The sequence below is a fragment of the Eublepharis macularius genome, chromosome 10 (genome assembly GCF_028583425.1).
Source record: "Eublepharis macularius isolate TG4126 chromosome 10, MPM_Emac_v1.0, whole genome shotgun sequence".
Classification (NCBI taxonomy): Eukaryota; Metazoa; Chordata; class Lepidosauria; order Squamata; family Eublepharidae; genus Eublepharis; species Eublepharis macularius.
The window spans coordinates 11,549,753-11,562,507 of NC_072799.1; the positions used below are offsets into that span (position 1 = coordinate 11,549,753).

At 46.2% G+C, this 12,755-nt stretch overlaps 1 protein-coding gene across 1 annotated transcript; it reads left to right on the forward strand.

Annotated features, from left to right (window-relative positions):
* Positions 1-3,358: 3,358 nt before the first annotated feature.
* Positions 3,359-11,745, forward strand: JCHAIN (joining chain of multimeric IgA and IgM). Its single transcript, XM_054990116.1, has 4 exons — positions 3,359-3,598; positions 5,773-5,905; positions 8,671-8,751; positions 11,297-11,745. The coding sequence occupies exons 1-4, from the start codon at positions 3,535-3,537 to the stop codon at positions 11,499-11,501; spliced, it is 483 nt and encodes a 160-aa protein (XP_054846091.1). The 5' UTR covers positions 3,359-3,534; the 3' UTR covers positions 11,502-11,745.
* Positions 11,746-12,755: the final 1,010 nt, after the last annotated feature.

Here is a 12,755-nt window from a genome sequence, read left to right on the forward strand (position 1 = left end):
GGGGGATGGGGGCATTGGCCATGTGACCATTTTCAAGAGGTGCTGGAACTCCATTCCACTGCGTTCCCACTGAAAAAAAGCCCTGGGGATAATAATATTGGGCTACCTTACAGAGCTGAGGTAAGGATTACAAGATAATGTATGTGAAATCCTTTGAATGTTGGAAGCATTACATGAATGCAGTTGTTGCTATGATTATCTGTTCTCTACCCCTTCTAATCCCAGCCATTGAAAATAACACCTGGACATATCTGCATAGGTCCATCCTGTGTTTTGTTTAAATTTTCCTCAAGTTCTGAGAAGTTAACATTTCTTCCTCTCAGATACTGACTCATTTGTTTCTTATAGAATATTGTTTTTGCTGTAGCAGCCCAGAAAATTCAGGCTGAGCTGTAGTTAGTGAGAGTAATACTTTTATTCAGTAACCTTGGTTAAACTATATTTTAATCATTGATATTTGTAGTTAATGACTTATATATCTATGTCAGAGTGTTTTGTGTGTTTAGATTGTAATGGCCTTCAGCTACAGGAAATAAACTTATCTACCTACGTATCCCTTCTGATCCCAGCCGCTGAAAATAACATCTAGACATACCTGCATTGCTCCAGTCTGAGTTTTGTTAATTAGTTTTTTATTTCTGTATGTCATTTACTAGAAATAAAGCCTGTTGTGCAAATAAATACAACAAGCTCTAGAAAGCTGGGGCTGGGGAGGGCTGGCAGGGGGGCTGGGAAGTGCTGGTAGGCAGGTAGGGGGTCTGGGCAGGGCTGGCAGGTAGGGGGCAAGGGGGGTCTGGGGAGGGCTGAGAGGCAGGAGGGATCTGGGAAGGGATGGCAGGTGGGGCAGGCAAGGGGGGTCTGGGGAGGGCTGAGAGGCAGGAGAGATCTGGGGAGGGCTGGCAGGTAGGGCAGGCAAGGGGGGTCTGGGGAGGGCTGAGAGGCAAGAGAGATCTGGGAAGGGCTGGCAGGTAGGGCAGGCAAGGGGGGTCTGGGGAGGGCTGAGAGGCAAGAGAGATCTGGGAAGGGCTGACAGGTGGGGGATGGGGATCGGGGCCAGGGAGGGAGGAGCAGGTGGACTAAGTTTTTCTGCCACATCCCCAGCTCCAGCAGGCCTCTCAGGATGGTGGGTGCATCTGTCTCACCTCATCGCCCCAGCTCTGCCAAGAGCGGCACACCTCACTTCCAGTGGGGTTCGCAGGGCGGCAAGCACATCGCTATCGCCCCGGCTCTGCCAAGAGTGGCATGCCCGGGTTCCAGCAGGGCTCTCGGGGGGGGGGGGTGCATCAGTCTCGCCCCATTGCCCCGGCTCCACCAAGAGCGGCCGCACCCCAGCTCCATCGGAGTTTGCAGGCACCGGGTACATCACTTTCACCTCATTGCCCTGGGTCCACCAAGAGCGGCGCACCCCAGCTCCGGCGGGGCTCGCAGGGTGGCGGGCGCATCGGTCTTGCCCCGTCACCCCAGCTCTGCCAAGAGCGGCACATCCTGGCTCCAGCAGGGCTCACAGGGCGGTGGGCACATCGGTCTCACCCCGTCGCCTGGCTCTACTGAGATCAGCACACCCCAGCTACAGTGAGGCTCGCAGGGCAGAACATAAGCAGTTCTAGGATTGACATTAGACCACATGAAGCACAAGTAGCTCATAGGAGCACATATATAAGACAACACATCTTAGGCAACATAGTGGTAAAGTCTATGATCTTAACTCATTAGTAGAGCATCGGAGAGCTCCTCCCTGCAATAGAAAAGCCTTTTTAAATAATTCGGTTTTGCATCATTTGTAGAAAGCTAGGAGGGTGAGAGCTCTCCCGACCACCTCAAGCAGGCCATTCCATAGGACAGAGGCCACCACAGAGAAAACCCATGTACAGGCTGCTGTTGATTTTGCCCATGTGCAGGCTGGCACCTGCAAGAGACCCTGTTCAGATGAGCGAAGCTGCCCTTGAGGGACATAAGGAGGGAGGCGGTCCCATAGGTATGCTGGGCCAAAGCCATGAAGAACATGGGCACAAACCAGAAAAAACCTGAACCATGTGGTCCATGGTTCGTTAAATTTCACGAACCATGAACCTTCATGAACTCCCCCCCCCCCTCCGGTTCATGAACCGGTTGTTTGGTTTGTGAAACCGTCACATCCAGGCCAGAAAATTGTCACTTCTGGGTCAACAGAAGGTCACTTCTGGGTCAGCAAAATGTCTGCAGGAAGTCCATCCCCTGTTGCTCAGGAACCTGATTGATCAGCACCAGGCTGTCTGCAATGACGAACCAAAAAACGAACCAAACGAACCAGCCTAAAGTTCGTAGCAGTTCATCAGAAATGGGATCTAATGAACCGCTGGTTTGCGAACCATGAACCAGCTTGGTTCATCACTAATTTTGGTTCGTATTTTGGTTCATGCACATCTCTAGTAATAACCAATACCTTGAACTGAGCACGGTAGCTGCTAGGTAGCCAATGGAGTGACTGCAGAATGGGGGTGATGTTCATGCTCCTGCTCGCTCCTGATAGTGATCTAGCTGACAGAAAAACAGTTCTGCAAAGAATATGTTCTGCAGTACAGCTAGGGTTGCCAGCTCCAGGTTGAGACATTCCTGGAGAGTTTGTGGGTGGAGCCTAGAGAGGGCAGGGTTTAGGGAGGGGAGAGACTTCAGCAAGATACAATGCCATACAGTCCACCCTCCAAAGCATTCATTTTCTCCAGGGGAACTGATCCCTGTGACCTGGAGATCAGTTGTAATTCCAGATCTCCAGCTACCACTTGGAAGTTGGTAGCCCTAAGTCCAGCATAATTCTCTTAGCATTGATTTGATTCCCATCCAGTAAAGGTATTTTTCTGAGAATCCCCACAATGATAGTACCTGCAAATTTTAAACATCTGACTCTGCATCAGAAAAGCACTGTCAACAGTGCAATCCTAAGCAAAGTTCATCCTTTTATGTCTATTAAAGTAAATCGGCTCAAAAGGTTGTAACTCTAGGATTGCACCACAGGGTTAGTTAGCTAGAAAGGGCCACCAGATCAGCTCACAGCTTAAGGTTCTTTCACCCATTACGAAATGCCCTTACAAAATATCTTTCCTATTTTGTAGGTTTTTATAATGTGTGAAGGACACGTGGCTCTTTCAGGCAGCGGCCTCCCAATGCCCAATTGTAGGGGGTTGCTGTCCCAATATTCTCTGCAATATTGCAAGGCACTATACAAGTCAACTAATTGCTTACAATGGGAAGATGTCTTAAACCGGCTGGTGAAAAAGCTGCAGCCTGCTTAGAAGGCAAACCCAGAGACTTAAAAAAAAAAAAGAGGTGGTGTAATACTAAACCGCTGTTAGAGTTTTCAAAGAATGGGGCTTTTCCCCCTCATCTGGTAAGCCAGAACTGACTTGTGGTTTCATTACCTCCGACCACACTGTCTATTGCTGGCAGCCCTTGTCGTTTTTGATCTACGCTGGTATTTCTGCAGAAACTTGCTCCGCTACAGTTCTTTGTATCGCTGAGGAGCACATCTCTAAAAGCTTTTGAGAGAGAGGATTAAGGATGAAGATCTCTTGGCTGTCCTGTGGAGCTCTGGCGGTTTTCTGGGGAGCTATTCTTGGAACAGGTACATAGAAGCTGTTCAAAAATCATGTTTAAGCTAGCAAGGTTCTTTAATGCCTGGAATAAATAGCCATGAAAGGGCACACTGAAACCCCAGGCTGGAATTTTTAAAATATGGAATGATGGGAAGAATGTTCAACTTGCTGTTGTCTTCATGGACCATGTGTTTTGATCGCCAGGTGTTAAGTAATGCTCTAGTATTCGGTTAGTACTGGCTGGGCTTTTGAGAGTATGTTGTCTTGGTTTCTCCCCAACCAAGCAAGCTGATGGGATAGAAAAGCTACAGGGAGGTACTGGCCATTTTATGTACAGAGGAGTTTCCTAGAACAAGCAGAGCCAAGCCCCAGCAACTCTGCCCAAGTCTCAGGGGCTTCTTGGCCCAGACCAGCCGTTAGGGTTGCCAGCTCCACGTTGGAAAATACCTGGAGATTTTGGGGTGAAGCCTGGAGAGTGCAGGGTTTGGGGAGGGAAGGAACCTCATCACAGTATAATGCCAGAGCCCACCCTCCAAAGCAGCCCCTTTCTCCAGGTGAGCTGATCTCTGTGGCCTGGAGATCAGTTGTAATTCCAGGAGATCTCCAGCCGCCACTTGGAGGCTGGGAACCCTACCAGCCATGGCTGTTTGTGCCACCTCACCAACGGTCTCTCTCTGCACTACTTCCAGTTGTGGGCTGTGAGCTAATGCTGCTCAGCTTAGCTTATTCAAGGGCTGTTATCACTTCCTAGTCTGTTCTTGATTAGCTAACTATAATTGGAATTCCAACATGCCTTGAAATTTACAAGAGTCAGTGTGATGTGGTGGTTAGAGTGCTTGTCTAGATGCTGGGAGATGTGGGTTCGAATCTATTTGGCAATATATCTCGCTGTGTGACTTTGGGCCAGTTACTTTTATTCAGCCTAACCTACCTCATAGGGTTGTTATAAAAAGAGGTAAGGGAAAACCCTGTATGCCATCCTGGGCTCCTTGGAGGGGGGCTGGGCTAAAAATAAATCGATACAAGCTTATCTGCCACTCTTAGTAATAATTCCGTTCTGACTTTATTAGTGATCATATCCATAGCATGTGGTGCTGGAGGAGAGTTTTGTGAATACCATGGACAGCCAAAAAGACAAATAAGTGGGTACTAGATCAAATCAAGCCTGAATTCTCCCTGGAAGCTAAAATGACAAAACTGAGGCTATCATACTTTGGTCACATCATGAGAAGACCAGATTTTCTGGAAAAGGCAATAATGCTAGGAAGAGTGGAAGGTAGTAGAAAAGGGGAAGACCTAAAACGAGATGGCTTGACTCGATAAAAGAAGCCACATCCTCCAGTTTGCAGGATCTGAGCAAGTCTGTTAACGATGGGACGTTTTGGAGGTCTTTCATTCACAGGGTCGCCATAGGTCGAAGACAACTTGATGGCACATAACACACACACCCATAGCAATTTCTATGGTACAATTTTTGTCTTTCTTTGGGCATAGAGCAGAGATCAGTGGGGGGGGGGAGCTGTGAATTTCCTGCAGTGTGCAAGAGGTTGGACTAGATGTCCCTTGGGGGTACCGTCCAGTTCTATATTTCTATGTGTCTGTGTTTCTAAATCACAGATTCAAATAATCACAGCTAAGATATTTTATAGGGTGACCTTGGGCCTGTCACTCACTCTCAGCTTTACCTACCCCACAAGGTTGTTGTGAGGATAAAATGGAGGGGGGAGGAGAATGAGATAAGCTATCCCGAGCTCCTTGGAGGACGAGTAGAATAAAAATGTACTTAGTACATTTTAAAAAGCCAAACTTTTACTGTTTCTGTCTCTCACACAGCTTCTGCTAAGAATATAGAAGCCTTTAGGTTTGAGGGAATAGCGTAGAGGGCTGGAAAATTGAATAGAGCAAAGGAGACCCAAGCTTTCCTTGCCGTATGCCTTGAGCTGCTGTTTGCTTAGGAAGGAATTTGATGAAACCTTTTAGGGAAACAAAAACAAAAAAGCCTATCATTTCTTAAGAACCCAAGTACAATTTCTGGCCACTCTAGTTTTAAAAGGGCACGTAGCAAGGCTAGGAAATATTCTGTCAGACTCAGACCCCAGAAGGCTGCAGCCAGTCAAAATAAAGAGTACCTCAAACATCTGTCAAAATGGCACCCAAATGTTCTTCTTTTGTCTCACGATCAAAACATTTTTTTTGTCTGAAGCTTATTATGAGGTGCAGGATGATGAAAGAGTCCTGGTTGACAATAAGTGCCAATGTGTAAAAGTGACTTCGATGTTTGTCCCTTCGAAAGAGAATCCTGACAAAGAAGTCTTACAGAGGAACATCCGCATCATGTAAGTAGCCCTCCATTTAACTTTTTTCCTGCTGTATCACCATGGCTGCTTCCACACACATTGGATAATGCACTTTCAATGCTCTTTAGTGATCATTTGGAACTGGGTTTTCATGTGTGGAACACAAAATCCACTTCTAAAGGATAACTAAAGTGTATTGAAAGTGCATTATTCAACGTGTGTGGAAACGGCCCATGTACATACCAGTAACCAGGGGTCATTTCGTAGAAAAAGAGCTGGAGGAGCTCATTAGCATAACTCATTCGCATATGCCACGCCTCTTGCCATCACTGGAAGCGTGTCATTAGTATAACTGATTTGCATATGCCAAACCCCCTGACATCACCTGTTCTGGCTGTTTTGGACCCAATCCTGGCCAAAATGGGCCCAAAGTGGCCAAGAGTTAGGTGGGCGGTGCTAACTGCCATGTGACCTCTTTGGGGAACTGCCGGAACTGCATTCCTATGCATTCCCCCTCTGAAAATGGCCGAAAAGGGGCCCAAAATGGTCAGGATCGGGCCGCTGATGAGCGGGAGAGTGATCAACCACCCGTCAGAGGCCCGATCCAGGCCGTTTCGGCCCCAATCCAGGCCGAAATGGGCCCAAAATGGCCAAGAGTCAGGTGGGCAGGGCCGCCTGACATGTGACCTCTTTGGGGAACTGCTGGAACTGGTTCCTGCACATTCCCCCTCGAAATGAGCCCTGCCAGTAACACAGCAAGAGGGAACAGAGAATACACAACCCTCCAAATGAGAAAGATGGTCTTTCCTCTCCCTCCATGGGCAGCTTCTGTAAACTTCGCCTCTCCCCCTTCAGCATTGAACAGTGAGGGAAAATGACAAGGAAGACGAGCAAGAAAGATCTTACCACACAGCACGCTCCACGATCTCCTTCGCCCTCCTTTCTCTCTGGCTATTCCAGAGCAGTAGCCATGTGGCAGCAATAAACCTAAAGGTTTCTTCTCATCCAATGAGAATATGAAAAGATTACTTTTATGCTTTCTTTGTATTGTTTTAAAGTTGTGGGCCTCCTCAAGTCTCCAGACAAACAGCATATTAAGATCTATATCTCCTTTTATAATAGTAAAAGGATTCGTCTGTCTGTCTGTGGCACATGTAATTTCCTCAGAAATTGAAGTGAGGAGTCTCAAAATTGGCCACTGGCTCCAGAATGATCATGGGAATTGCAGTGACAAACATAAAACCAATTGGAACATCCCAATCTGTGTAATCACCCCACACTTTTTTACATTGGAGGCTGCCAACCTCCAGGTGGTGGCTGGAGATCTCCCAGAATTATAACTGATCTCAAGGCAACAGAACTCAGTTCTGGAGAAAATGGCTACTTCGGAATGTGCACTCTATGGCATTAGACCTTCCTCTCCCCAAACCCTCCCCTCTTCAGGAGCCAATACCAAAATCTCCAGGAAGCCATGGTTATCTCTGGCATGCAACGCAAACTCTTGTGGTATCTTCATGAATAACAGACAAAACCCACAAAAACTTATGCCACGGTCAGTGTCTTTGGCATGTTTCAAATAAGCAGGAGATTTCTACACTTCAGAGTGCAGGTGATGAATTCCAAGTTTGAACATTCCCCCACATTAAAAACTTTGCCCAAAGAGAAAACTAGCACAGCAAGGAGAAAACCTCTACCTCTTCCCATTGCTTGCTTTACAAGTTTTCTGTTTCCACAGAGGCTTTTAACATAGAGAAGAATTCCAAATACAATCCTCCATCCGCAACCTGCTGTCGTTCCACCCCCTCAGCCTTCTGCCACCTCACTTCTCTGCATATGTGAAGCTGTTTTTAATCTTTAAGGTGGCACCAGACTCTTTATTCTCCTCATTTATGATTTTTTTGAGCCCATACAGAAACCATTTTGTCACAAACTCTATTTATTTATTTTATCACATTTCTAGACCGCCCTCCCCGTCAGACAGGCTCAGGGCGGTTTAACAACAGTTTAAAACAGTAAAACAGTTTAAAACAGTAAAAACATTATAAAAACATTAAAACATATCATAGACAATTAAAATTGGAGGGTATAAAATATTAAAATACAGCATTTTCCTATTGTATATCTGTGCCTCTTGACAAATTGACAGAAGGGCATGGATGATCAAGTTGCCCTTAGGCGAGTCAGCTCACTGTTCAGGCTCATTTTTGGCTTGGCTAAATCACAGTTATTTATTATTATTTTATCGTATTTGTATTCCTCCCTCCCCGCGAGCAGGCTCAGGGCGTATAACAGCATTAAGAACATTTAAAACATTCCATACGAAAAGTTGTGATTTAGTGACCCTGAGGCCTCGAGAGCAGCAGCACACTGACAGTTCTCACTATAGCCAGCTTACATGGGTAATTCGAGTGTATTTTGTAATTCGAGTGTATTTGAGTGTAATTCCAGTGTATTTTGTCTCGTGTGGTTTGACCCTAGGTGTAGAGATGACCTAGAACAAATGGGACGTAGGACTGGCCACTGATAACACTTCAGGGAAATGTCTCAAACCCATTACTGTCCATGTTGTTGTTGTTGTTGTTGTTGTTGTTGTTGTTGTCGTTGTTGTTGTTGTTGTTGTTGTTGTTGTTGTTGTTGTTGTTGTTGTTGTTGTTCTGCATGCCTTGGGCAGTCATTGGGTTGGGTCCCACAGATGTTCAGCTAACAACGGTGCCTTCCCCTTACAGATTCTGTGCGCGGGGACTCCGTAAGTTGCATTTCATTGAAACCATCTTGTTCCTAACCTTTTCCTTTGGCTTCTCCAGAGTACCCCTGAAGAGCAGGGAGAACATCTCTGACCCCACCTCCCCAGTAAGAACCAGATTTGTCTACAAACTCTCTAAGCTGTAAGTTTTTCTCTTGACTGTTCTAAAGTCTAAATTGCACTGAGTTCACTGTGAATGGCTCGTGAGCACCTTAGAGATCACAGCTGTGTGATCTCAAGCCACACATTGTGACTTGCACCAACTCAGCCATACTAGCATTCTGGCCTAGAAAAGTTAGGAAGGCCAGTCCTGTAAGATTAACGATCAATTGCAATCCCCTTAGAACTGCCTACTGTCAGGGCTGGCCAAATTCAGGCGATCGCCTAGGGTTCTATAGTTAGAGGAGCCACCAAAAGAGCCTATGCTGAGTGGATGGAGCATCGCTTTATACTGAGACAAGCTATTGGCTTACTTACTCTAGCCTAGGGTTGCCAACAACCTAGAGAAAAAAATGTCCTTTCCCTTTAATGGAGGTTCAGTGGGATGACCTCACTATTCTATCCATTGAATTTTAGAGGTGTGAGTACCAAAGTCAAAGTTTGCCTAGGGCACGAAAATCCCTTGGGCTAGCCCTGCAATACAAAATATTGGAAATATTTCTGTTGCAGTAATGTTCCTGCTGTATCATTGCGGGCACACAACTTGTGATTAGTCACCCACGCAGCTGTTCTTGCAGTTAGGTTGGAAATTTAATTACCCAGAGGTCCCCCAGTGTGGTACCCGCAAGCGTCATGGTGCCTGCTGACACCTTTCTGGTTCCCGCCAAGTGTTTTTAGGAAGTAGGCAAAGCCAGGTGAGGCTTTTGCCCAGCAAGGCTTCTGACTGGCCATTGGAGAGCTGATTGGCTGTACATAGGGTTGCAAGGTGTCCGATTTTCCCCTGGACAGTTCTTTTTTTCCAGGACAGTCTGGGAGATACGCTGCTGAAATACCAGACATGTAATGTCTGGTATTTTTGAGCATGGGGAGGAGGGGTGGCTGGCCACTGGCATCCACAAGCTGGCGGCTGTGCCAGCAGGCCTTTCTGTGCACTCTCTACCTCCCCCCCTACTTCCAGCACCTGACCTCCTCCTGTGTGCTTAGGAAACAGCAGGCCTGCTTGCCTGCCTGAGCACCAGAGGAGTGACAGCTGGCCCAGCTTCCTCCTGCGTCCCTGTGAAGTGGCAGACCCGCTCATCCACCCAGCCTGCTGAGTACCAGAGGAGTGGCCGGCGATGATATCCCTTTAGAGTGACATTATCATGCCTGGCCCAGGGTCCAGTTTATTTCTTTATGCAATCTGGCAATCCTAGCTGTGCAGATTTTGAAAAACATTGCTTTGGCGGCAGCTGCCACCACAGCACGAGGATCTTTACTGTGTGACTGAAATTAAGCTGCGGCAGCCATTTTGTGACTGCACAAATATAAGACCACACAGAAAGTAAGAGCGGGACCACAAGTGACGCCTGACACAAGTTGGACACTAGTCAGCTTCCCTCAAGTTTTGATGGGAAATGTAGGCAGTCTGGTCTTGCAGCTTGACTCTCTGACTGCTGTCCAATGGACTTTTCAACTGTCACTTGTCCAACATTCTGCCAAGCTGCCTACATTTCCCATCAATACTTGAGGGAAGCTGGCAAGTGTCCAACCTGTGTCAGGCGTCACTTGTGGTCCCGCTCTCAGTCACTTGAGCATCCCTGTGTAAGATGTCTTGTGTGGAGAGACTCTAAGCCAACAGCCTAGGACATTACCCAAATTTTGTAAACTCATGAATGGCAGGCTGGTGTTCAAAACAACAGGTCCAAGGACAGGGAGCCTTTCATACCATGGAACACACAATGGAACTGTGGGTCCATTTTTGGTAGGCGCACTGACTAACATACCTGAAAGAGAGTTTTATACAAATTACTCGGCTTCAATTTTCTTTTCCCTTTCAGCTGGTCTCCCTTTATTAATTAAGACACCAAATTGTGATCAATAAAGAATTATGAGCTTTATTTATCAATAAAATCCAGATGTGAATGCCCTCGTTAGGACATACGCATAAAGACCAATCACATCAGAAAGCCTTATATACCCATAAAGCTAAATTGTTTACAGGATGATTGTTTACAGAATATAAGATCAAAGGTTAATATAAATAATTCTTTTAGAATTACAATCTCCAGGATATATGGCACTTAACAGGCCTGATTGATAGAACAATAAAATCTCACTGTAGTATAAACATATTAACTTCCTGGAGCCACACTTTTTGCTATGGGTATAGAACCTGAGGGCCAAGCTACAAGTGACAAATGACACTTGAATAGCAAGTGGATGGAGTGGAGAGCAAGTGGAGGGCAAGTGAACAGGGAGTAATACACTTGCCATTCAAGTGTCATTCGTCACTTGTAGTTTGGCCCTGAGAGACTGCTTTTTTTTGGTAAGGCTAATTCTTGATTGCAAAGAAATGAAAACCAAAGAATTGTTGACATTCTCTCATTACTGTAGGATTATCCACGACCTGCAGGTTAATCTGAAAGAAAGAATCTGCCCACCGAGGCAGGTTCTTCCTTCTGTGTAAGAGTCCAGCTTCAATAGAGCTCATATAGGTAAAGGGTCAGAAAAACCTTTAACAGTACCTCCTTGTATAATCTGTCTTCTAGCTGCAGCAAATGTGATACAGCGGGAGCCACTGTGGATGCCCAAGGAATTATTGCTGGGGAGAGAACTCGACGCAGTGACCCTGGTGAATCCTGCTACACCTATGACAGGAACAAATGCTACACTGCTTCAAGCCTCTTCTCCCATGGGGGAAAAACCCATACCATTGAGACGGCTCTGACTCCTGAATCTTGCTATCCTGATTAGATATAAGCCATCGCATTAGACATCACGGGCAAATCTACGCTATACACCTACATTGGTGCCCCTTTAGTTAACTGTCATGGCTTCCCTAAACGAATGCCGGTGTGAATGGTTTGGTAAGCGTGCTGAAAATTCACTGTTAGAGATCCCATAATCCCCTCCCAGTAAAACAGGTCAGTTGTGGATGAAGAAATGGCTATTAAAGCAGTTTAAGTCTGCGGTGTAGACATGCAAATCTACTCAAAAAGTTTGGAAAATAATCCTTAATGCGGTTGCTTAGAAGAACAAATCTGCATCAGCAGCAGGGCTTTTTTTCAGCGGGAACACGGTGGAACGGAGTCCCGGCACCTCTTAAAAATGGTCACATGGCTGGTGGCCCCGCCCCCTGATCTCCAGACAGAGGGGAATTTAGATTGCCCTCTGTGCTGCCGGCGCGGAGGGCAATCTAGAGTCCCCTGTGTCTGGAGATCAGGGGGCGGGGCCACCAGCCATGTGACCATTTTTACCGAGGGCAATTTAAACTTTAAAAAACTCCCCCCCTTGTTCCAACTGACTCAAAGTGACATTATTGTGCAGTCTTGAGTTCCACCACTGAGTTCCACCACCTCTTTTCCCAGAAAAAAAGCCCTGATCCGCAGAATGCTCTCCTGTTTTCTTCTCCTCCTAATTTCTTCAGCTTTAGAATATCAGTCCTTTCTCCTTATCATCTGCCTTCATCTACAGCTTTTAATTGCCCCAAGTTGTCAATAAAAAATAATCTTTCATTATCTCTGCGTTTACCTCCTTTGCACTAAACGGATATAAAATTGGCATTGTTCGACTGAAAGTAACAGGGCGGCATTGTACTACTGTTAGCCCAACAATCTTGATGTAATGTAGGGGAGCTCAACATTTTTATTTTATCAGGGATTTGCAGTGCAATCCTATAATAACTGGGCTTGTATACAGCCGTTCTAGACCGATTAGTGCCACACAGAGTGGTGAACAAAGTCAGTGTTATGCTTATCCTCACAATACAGCTGGGGCTGAGAGGAGTGGCTCCCCTCATATGCTGAGCTCATGGCAGGAGTAGGATTGGAACCAGCAGAGTGCTGATTCACACCCCAACTACTTCAACACTACGCTAGAGCAATTCTATGCAGAGGCATACCATTGAAATCAACAGGCATAGACTGGAGTAAATGCATAGTTAATCGACTCAAAAGATGGGAAACAGTCATCGTGTGCTACAGTTTTTACCTATCTAGCTAGCATCTT

What these genes read in the sequence shown, in the direction of transcription:
- JCHAIN (XM_054990116.1), top strand. Translation starts at nt 3,535, where the DNA reads ATGAAGATCTCTTGGCTGTCCTGTGGAGCTCTGGCGGTTTTCTGGGGA. An exon ending in CAGAGGAACATCCGCATCAT is followed by an intron (nt 5,906 to 8,670) that starts GTAAGTAGCCCT and finishes TGGCTTCTCCAG; the next exon opens with AGTACCCCTGAAGAGCAGGG. An exon ending in GTCTACAAACTCTCTAAGCT is followed by an intron (nt 8,752 to 11,296) that starts GTAAGTTTTTCT and finishes TCTGTCTTCTAG; the next exon opens with CTGCAGCAAATGTGATACAG.